At 46.6% G+C, this 9226-nt stretch overlaps 2 protein-coding genes across 2 annotated transcripts; one reads left to right on the forward strand and one right to left on the reverse strand.

Annotated features, from left to right (window-relative positions):
- Positions 1 to 2210: 2210 nt before the first annotated feature.
- Positions 2211 to 4407, forward strand: LOC119322096 (light-harvesting complex-like protein 3 isotype 1, chloroplastic). The gene is made up of 3 exons (XM_037595591.1): positions 2211 to 2693; positions 3616 to 3753; positions 3921 to 4407. The coding sequence occupies exons 1-3, from the start codon at positions 2315 to 2317 to the stop codon at positions 4166 to 4168; spliced, it is 765 nt and encodes a 254-aa protein (XP_037451488.1). The 5' UTR covers positions 2211 to 2314; the 3' UTR covers positions 4169 to 4407.
- Positions 4408 to 4586: 179 nt separating this feature from the next.
- LOC119322095 (general transcription and DNA repair factor IIH subunit TFB4-like) lies at positions 4587 to 8957 on the reverse strand. The gene is made up of 12 exons (XM_037595590.1): positions 8741 to 8957; positions 8576 to 8664; positions 8110 to 8380; positions 7980 to 8026; positions 7709 to 7746; positions 7577 to 7622; positions 7279 to 7332; positions 7100 to 7168; positions 6190 to 6266; positions 5763 to 5858; positions 5002 to 5110; positions 4587 to 4916 (listed from the first exon to the last, which is right to left on the reverse strand). Exons 1-11 carry the CDS (start codon positions 8769 to 8771, stop codon positions 5050 to 5052), a joined length of 879 nt encoding a protein of 292 aa, XP_037451487.1. The 5' UTR covers positions 8772 to 8957; the 3' UTR covers positions 4587 to 4916; positions 5002 to 5049.
- Between the last annotated feature and the right edge of the window lie 269 nt (positions 8958 to 9226).

The raw sequence follows: 9226 nt of genomic DNA on the forward strand, positions 1-9226 counted from the left end.
CTAGCCACATGGGTGGTCGCTGCAAAACCCTCCAACGTTTGGATCACCTCCTTCATCACTTGCCTTGGTGTTGGCCGTCTTGGCGGAATGGCCAATGTTGCTCTACTTGCTTTGCGCATTCAACTTGTACCAACAATGCATCAACATGTTGTCAGTCTTGTGGCACAAGGTGGCAGCCTGGTTTGGCTAGCAAAGCAAAGACAATGACATGATCAGCAAGTTGCAACATAGAGCAAATCAGTCAAATGGCCAACACATACTACAACAGGAAAACAAAAGTTACAAGCTCGAGCAGTGATGCGTCACTTGGCCATCAATTATGCGCGCCCCAAAACTTGTTGACTACCTCTTGAATGGAGTATCATCAATGGCTTAGCAACTTCGAATTGTGATCATGGATCACTTCCTTTTTGTAGGGGTCGTAGTGCTTTTGCTCATGATAGAAATCAAGCACAATTTGCCAAAAAGCGAGCCCTTTTGCTCCTTCATCGAAGTGGATTATGCCCAACCACATCAAACACAACAATTCATCCTTTTTGTTTGAGCACGACAAACCCCGCTTTTTCTTTGCGTTCGCATCAGGCACGACCGACTGTTGGGTGTCTGCCAATGTCTCCTCAACTTGTTCGTCTTCGTGTTTGCCGCCGTTGTGGATTATGGTCATCATCGCCTCGTCAGTGGCTGCCGTTGAGCTTGTGGAAGGCATTCCACCAAAAGTGTCGCGCACTGCCAGACGAGGGCTCCATTGATGGAAAACATGACCAGATGAGTGTTCACGACACGATGAACAAGTAGTCGTTGTTGAGGTCGATGGTGTATGGTGGAGGGTGGCCGAAGGCAGAGCTGAAGAAGGAGGCGGAGTGTTGCAACGATTGTTGCATGTCGGGTTGACTATAATGTACAGTGGCATAGTAGTACGGCGCCATGTACTGGGTGGGCCAGGGCTTTGCTAGAGGCTAGCACCAACTGAGTAGGTCGGATGTGATCCGACATACGAGTAAGCCGACTTGAACCTAAGGGGTCCTGCATTTAAGGGAAGGAACCTACGAGGTTGGACCCAAGCTCAAAGATCGGATCTGATCTGACCTGATCTTGGATCTAGGCTGAGTAGTTTCGTGGACTTTAGGATCCATGCGGGGCCCATGTGTTGAGCCCGCGATGGATGCCTATATATAATTGAGGTGTGACACATATATTAAGATGATCGCTTCGACGTCTATGCTAGGGCTTTGCATGTGTTGCAACTAGGCACCTCCACTCGTCGTTAGCTGTGTGATCAGACCTAGCAGTTCGCCGCACCGTGTTCTCCTGCACGCACAGATACCATTAGAGGCGTTTAACTTGTACCACTCCGGTGAATTTGTACATGGGATCCGACGACCAGCTGTTCGAGATCGATGAGGAGGAGACGACTCGTGACGCGCTGCCCCAACGCGTCTAGTGGTGTTGATCTTGTCGTCCATCTCCCTTAGCATGTTTCTGGTTGATCTGCGCGTAGGGAAATTTTTATATTGCAGTCAATGTACCTAGTATAGCCCAACATGTGTGCCTTCTTCTTCGCCCTCTCCTTCATGTGTTGTTCTTGTGTAGCGTAGATGCTGTTGCACTGTTGGAGTTCTTTTGAGTCCAACCAATACATCCAATCTCATGGTGAGAGTGGGACTGATAGAGGAGGGATTGTAAAATTGCGCGGACATTGGCTTGGTTTTGGGTGGGTTCGGACTGTCGGAGTTCTGCGTGGTAAACTTGTAAAGTCCCCCGATTTAGGGTCGAACTATGGAGTTTCGGTCGTCCGGACCAGTCCAACCTGATTTGGTAATATCGTTCGGTTTAAACATTTGCAGAGGTGTTTCGGTGACCCGTGTTGGAGATGCTCTAACTCGATTGCATTATTTGCAAACAATGAGCCTAATTGGTTTGGTGACAATAATTGGCATGCCAATTGTTGGCAAGTCTAAAATTTGGCTCTTAATTGGTTGGTTACCAATTGGTTCTTGCCCACCTTTCAAAAAGTTGCCAATTTTTAGCAACTTTTGGTTTTGCCAAATGTTAACTTTGGCAGCTAACCAATTAGCATCAAGGTGTTGTGTGCGCCACCACGAGGCACGCGTAGGACGAGGCCCCATCCACACCGTCCACAAAGGCATCCACGTGGGCCGCGCCACCTCAGCAAAAAGGCCAAGCATAAGACACGCGGTGCGTGTGCTGTGTCCAGGCCCCTCTCTCTCTCTCTTTCTCTCACTCTATCCTCAAAGGGGGGAGAAGGGATAGAGTGGGGAGCGGAGCTCAGCTCACTTCAGCGGGAGCTCAGCCCATGGCCATGGCGACCTCCACCTTCTCCGCCCACCCGCTCTCGCTCAAGCCCCAGCTCGGTCCCAAGCCCCACCGCCTCCACCTCGCCCCCTTCCCGCGCCTCCGCTCCCACCGCCGCCTCGCCGCCGCCGGGGAGGCCCCCGTCGAGGCGCCGCCCAAGCCGGCGGAGGCGGATCCCTCCCCCGCCGCCTCCAACGGGTCCGCCGCTCCCGCTGCCGCTGCCCCGGTCGCCGCCGCCGCTGCTCCGGTCGCCGCGGCCAAGGCCGAGGCGGTGGCGTCGCCCAAGTTCCAGGACTCGAGGTGGGTCAACGGGACCTGGGACCTCAGCCGGTTCGGCAACACCGGCGGCGCCGTCGACTGGGACGCCGTCATCGACGCCGGTGAGATTGCCGCTCTCCCCCTCCTCCCCCCTGGGGGTTTCACGCTTCTGCTAAGTGCTAAGTAACAGTGGACAGTAGGCTAAGCATACCACAGCATTTTATCTGGATCCGGATGGAGAATTACATGGGGTAGCCCGTCTACAAATATAGTAAGTGCATACATTTGCTTGAGGATTCTACAAATGGTTGCACGATATGTTGCCGGCGATGCGTCCTTTCGTTGGACATCGCGGAAATCGCGTGTTAGCTACTACAGTACTTACCTTTCGGGTTCAGTTGCTAGGATCAGTGCTTGGTGAGACGATGCTCAGGAGTCAGGATGGTACAAGCCGAAGCAGAGAGATTTGCAGCTATGTGCTGCGCTCTCCATTGGTTTCTAGGCCTATCGGAGTGTGTTGTGCATTATTCACAGATATAGTGATCTCCATCTTCAGTGCAGCGTGCGCCGATTTAGCACTGCACCTAAGACACATCCTCCCCTTTGGTGGTTCACTATCAGTTTCCACATCCTCGGAATTTTTTGCATGGTTTCGATGCCTCCATACGCATTACTCTGTTTCTCAAGAGTGTTATTAGATGGAAAGGTTCGACAACTTGACCGTTTCCATCGGGAAATCACTACTTTATGTAAACCAGCTCTCACATAAAAGTACTAACTGAAGTTGGAACTGGCTTCACAATTCAAATCCCCATATCTCCTGAACTAATCCAAACTGAACTACCCTGCCAGCTGTTTTTACATTTCTGTAGTGTTTTTGCATGAATTAACCTGAGTAGAGTTTGTACACATGTGGCATGTGACTGGCTACTTTGTTAATCATGCAAAAGCTCATGCCACATGTCGATGTGCTGCAGTGAATGGAACAAACATTGCATTCCTGACAATCTGATGAGGCTGAATGGCATCTTTGTTTGTTTCCAGAGGCCAGGAGGAGGAAATGGCTTGAAGATTCCCCCGAGGCAAGTAGCAGCGAAGACGCCGTTGTGTTCGACACTTCGATTATCCCATGGTGGGCATGGATCAAGCGGTTCCATCTCCCTGAAGCCGAGAAGCTAAATGGTTATTCTTGAATCCTTTCGGTTTAAATAACAGAATTATGTGCTTACGGTCGATACAAACTGCTGGTGTAAACGGGCGGTATGGCATTGGAAAGAACAGCACATTCATATCTATCTACACCTTTTGCCTTTTCACATCTTCTAATAGGGTAACCAATGCATATGCAGGCCGTGCTGCCATGGTGGGCTTCTTCATGGCTTACTTTGTCGACAGCTTGACGGGCGTGGGGCTCGTCGACCAAATGGGCAACTTCTTCTGCAAAACCCTGCTGTTTGTTGCTGTGGCTGGGGTGCTGCTGGTCAGGAAAAACGAGGACATCGACAATCTGAAGAAGCTCATCGACGAGTCAACGTTCTACGACAAGCAATGGCAGTCAACTTGGCAAGACGATTCCCCTTCCGGGCCGAAGAAATAGCTCCAAAGTTGAATTTTGCGGTGGCTGAGGGGTGACGCGGACTTTCCTCCTTATGTTGTACTGTTTCTTTTATCAGCCTTCTTTTTCGATGAACTGTGTAATGACTATGCCATCTTGTAAAAAAATATGAACTCAGCTATGTGCTAGAGCCTAGAGGTAAACGTTTCTGCAGGTTATTTAGCTGAACGTTTTGCTGCTGCATATCGTTGCAGGGTTACTATACAAAATCTTGTTGTGTATTCTTGCTAGTTGATTATAGCATGCAATACATGCACTAGAGATTTAGTCGGGATTATAATTTCAACAGAGCAAATCCCAAAGAAAGCTGTATACAAAGTTATCTAATTCCCGGCATTGTTTTGCATCAGCTTAGCAAGATCTCAGGAGTTACAGGTCCAGAGCAAAGCTTCCAAAGGAGTGAAATATAATTGTCTATAATTCCTGACATTGTTTTGCATCAGCTTAGCAAGGTAAAAGTATCAAGGGTTACAGGTTCAGAGCGAAGCTCCCAAAGGAGTGAAATATAAGTTGTCTAATTTCCATCATTGTTTTGCATCAGCTTAGCAAGGTTTCAAGGGTTACAGGTTCGGGGCGAAGCTCCCAAAGAAGAATGAAATAGTGCCAAAACTAATGCGCATTCTTCACTCGGGATAATATCCAACAAAATTGCACTCCAGTTTCCCTAGTAGTTAATACATTGGCAGCCCTTCAAATATACACACATGATCCCCTCGCAACGATTCAGCCTCTAGAAATTTGATATGTGATGGTATGAAGTTAGAGATTGTACGCCATCAAAGAAAGTTCAATTCTGAAAGGCACATCAGACACACCTGTGAAGAAAACGGTATGCAGTCTGGCATTTCCCTGTTTACAGACTACTACTGCCTTTGATCTGGCAAGGAGTTTAAATCAGGCATACTGACACGGCTGAATTCTGACCTGCAAATGTAGCACATAAAGTTAAACTTTCTGTCGTTGCATCTGATAACTATGTCGATTACACCACATCAGAGAAAGCGGTAACAACTTCAAAAGAAAACTGAAAGCACAACCGTTTTATGGGGAATAACATGAGAGAGGTAATTGTACAGATAACTGTAACCTGCTGGACCAAACGTATTTCATGACATGTTCAAACCAAAAATAATACTCCCTCCGTCCCATAATATAAGAGTGTTTTTTACACTATATTATGGGACGGAGGGAGTATATACAAAGGTATTTAGGTAGGCGTAAGATTAAGACAAACATGAAAGAAAATCAAGAGTGCACACAGGAATGAGCAGCTGTTAAGGTAGACAAGTAAACCAAGTAGATTAACATGCATCCCTTTTTTCTTTCTTAACCAGGCTACCAGGGAACATGTTCAGCATAACCACTGTGGTCAATGCCATATCAATCTAGCGTCAAAATTCAGGAACAAAGAGTTCGACTTGGATGAAGAGGAACATACGGGAAAAGAAAGCAGAAAAATATTCACATATCACACTCCGGGGGTATTTGGAAACAAGAAAGGACTGATTATTACTAAGTAAAATTAAACCTCCCAGGGAGAAATACAAGAAATTATTAAAAAAATAAAGCAACTTACCCACAAGTTGAACATTTCTTATGATACTTGCAGAATATTGACAAGCAAACTGAACAAACATATCCCATGTCTATAGTCTTCTTGTGGCAGAAACATCTGTGGAGCAGAAAAACAAGTTAGAGGCTGTTGACTGTCAATGAGACCGACAAACTGAGCGAACTAAGACCAATATGAAACCCTAATTTGGTAATCCTAACCAGACATTTGGTAAAGTACAATTTCAGAAACAAATTAGTTAGCTGTGTGTTCCTCATAATTTACACGACTTTTGCAGCTTTGCTGTAGTATTATGCCATGTTAACAATTTTATAGCTAGCATCTCAAGTGATAAAGACTCTTGAAATGCCAGTTAACCTAATCTCTCGAGGATATCATTGCAGAAGAAACAGTTATGTGTTTAGTGGAGAGAAAACTGAAAAGAACTTACGAGGCACGGAAATCTACTCCCAGGGTCTTAGGGAGGCGCAGAAAAGTTCTGGAGTGTAAGTCCGTTGCAAATACAGCCTGCATATTTGCTGAATGAGTCATGAACTCAAAAAAACTTCATTCGTACTAAGATAAAAGCTATCACACTCAATATATAGTGTAGGCAGACACAGAGGGGAACCATCTCGAAGAAGTAAAAAGACAAAATATCCCTTGTACTGGCAAAGAAAGGGATGACACTGAAAGAAGAGATTTGCGTCACAATACAATCAGTACCCACTCTGTCAGACCATGTATGGATATCCAACTCAGATTTATATAACTAGTGTCAAACCTCTATACAAATTTACAAACATACAGTGTCATAATCTAGATAGGATTTCTAAAATCTGAAACTAGACAGTTTTTCTAATATCTGAACTTATCTGGAGATAATTTATAGATATATTCAACACTTGAAACAGAAAGCTCTCAACTCCACCACACATTTATCATTAGCGTAAACCATAAGCATATCTGTGCATTTGAATATGAAAGGCAAGTTGGTATACTCAGTAGGGTGATAGGGGACTTCTCTGTTCAGTACACAGAAGAAAAAAAAAGGCAAGGATGTGACGGGATTAGCAGATGAACGATAGCATGTGGGGTGTGTTTGGCTTTATAGGATACCAGCATTCCAAATTATTTTACATGGTCATTTCAGAGATGCCACCCAAAACACTGCATGTGGATTTTTGTCATATTCTCTTTTCCTTTTTATATTATGTAAAATATGATAGAATAGAATGTGAGCATAAAAAGAAAAGAATACCACAAGCTTTCTATGAATATATCACACTTCAAAAGAAGATAAGAGACACCGTTGCAGAGGAAAATAACTGAATTGTGTGGTAGGGGACTGAATAACTTACAGCAAGGTATTGAAATAGACCACTTAGTTCTTGGGGCTTCATATAAACTCCTCCTGTTATATATGAAGCCTGCGAAATGAAGCAACAATATGTACTGAGCAAGGACAAGTGTTATGTGGGCAATGCTTGTAAATGACCATATAATCAGCAAAATGCAAGAGGGCAGGAAAGAACATCACCTGCTGCAAGAAAGCGGAGTCTTGGGTCCCCACAATACATGTATCAATTGGAACCTAAAAGATTTGTTAAACATTTGTAGTATTATGCAGCAGAAATAGTCAGTGAATGATTTTAAACAATTAAATTAGTGATGTATGTCAACATGTCACACAGTACTGCTGCTTGCAGTTCGAACTTATTACGATTACCACAACTTGAAAAGTAACAGAATGCAAAGTAATGATAATAACAAGAAACCGCCAAGGAATCTAAATCCATATATTATTTATCAAATAATAAGGGCAGTTCAAGTAGTACCATGGATCGTTGAGCCGAAAATATCGAATTCATCACAGCCACATATCTGCAGATAATCTGGTTAAGTAAGAATAAGTACAAGAAAATATAGATGTGCATAAAAATAGAGTATTGATGAACAAGTATGCGTACTGTTCAGGTCCGTCTGGAGAACCCTGCAGGCACAAAATCTGTATTTCATGTTAGCATAAGACATGGTGCTAATTAGGCATTTTATGTGTAAGAATACTGGTAAGAATTCAAAAGAACAAATCTTAAAAACGTATAACCAACTAGGCGACAGATTATTGTCAGTCAATTTTGTTCATTGCAATCCTAACTAATACATTTACCCTTGTATATCATCAGTAAATCTACCAAAAGGCACCAAAAACAAGTATCACTGGAAAAAAAAGATACTCACCCGAGGTTGGGGATGCCGAGTACCAGACCGAAAAATCCTCTGTATATCTGAACATCACATATTAAGGGCACAAATGCAGCAAGGTAAAGAGGCCAGTGCACAACGAGCAAGAAACTTGATCATAGGATACAGCACAGAGCAAGGGACAGCGCGCCAGAAAACAGCGACGCCGCACCGCCATCAGCAACGGTGCCATTGCTGGCAGTCTCACGGGCATCCTGCTTAATGAACTCCTCCATCTTGCGGCTCGCCTTGCCTAAGGTTTCAGCAACATCTGCCGCGCCGGAGGCACCAGCATTGCCCGAGTCGAAGACGTAGGCGCAGGAGCTGACACCCGCTGCGATGATGACCACGTGGTTGAGGTTGCTCAGCAGCAGGAGCGAGTTCACGAAGTGGATCAGCTGCACCCGCGCAGAGCTCAGTTAATAACATCGAGGGATGAAGCATTTAGAGAAACCGATTAAAATCAAACCAAATTGGTTAGATCAGGGGAGAGCTGGCCCCCCTATATGCTCCCAAAATGCCTACAAATCGAAAGGGGAAGCAGGTAGTGGGGAGACGAGGGTTAGGGTTTCAGGAGCGCGGCCGTCGCGTACGTGGGACAAGAAGTCGGCGAAGGGGAGCGCGGCGCCGGCCCAGAAGAAGGGGTTGGTGTCGACGACCACCACGACGAGGCTGACGTCATCTGCGAGGCGTGCTATCGGTCAGCTCGAGCGACGCGGGGTCGTCGCGGAAGACGGCGAGGAGAGAGGGGTGCGTACCGGAGTAGAGCTTGGAGTGCGCCGAGGTCATCGCCGCTGGCGGAGAGGGAGCTGGGGCTCTAGGTGGTCAGCGGCGGCCGGTGGTTGGCTCTCACGGTGCTCCGGTTCGCGGAACGGCGCCCGCGCTTGTTCGTAGGCGCGGCCGGGGGGACGGGGAGCTGGGCGGCGCCGGCGGCGGAGGATGGGGGTGCCGTGGCTGCGGGCTGTGGCCTGTGGAGAGGGGCTTCGACTTAGAAACAGGCCGGCGGTCTCAGAAGAGATACTAGCCCAACGCCAAGCCCTGTGTTCCAGGCCCGGTCGGTGGGTTCACGTGTCTCTGAGGCCCGCTAAAAACTAATAATAGGCTGGCCGGTGAGTATGCATGGCCCAAAATATATTTATAATAAGATAATAAAAGTGGCTAAGCAGGGCGTTTCGGGAGCTCCTATACTCGCACTCCTGGCGCCTGCAGCGCCCCGCGCTGGGCCGGCCCACGAACAAGCAGCA

This window comes from Triticum dicoccoides, chromosome 6B, assembly GCF_002162155.2.
Source record: "Triticum dicoccoides isolate Atlit2015 ecotype Zavitan chromosome 6B, WEW_v2.0, whole genome shotgun sequence".
In the NCBI taxonomy this organism is placed as follows: Eukaryota; Viridiplantae; Streptophyta; class Magnoliopsida; order Poales; family Poaceae; genus Triticum; species Triticum dicoccoides.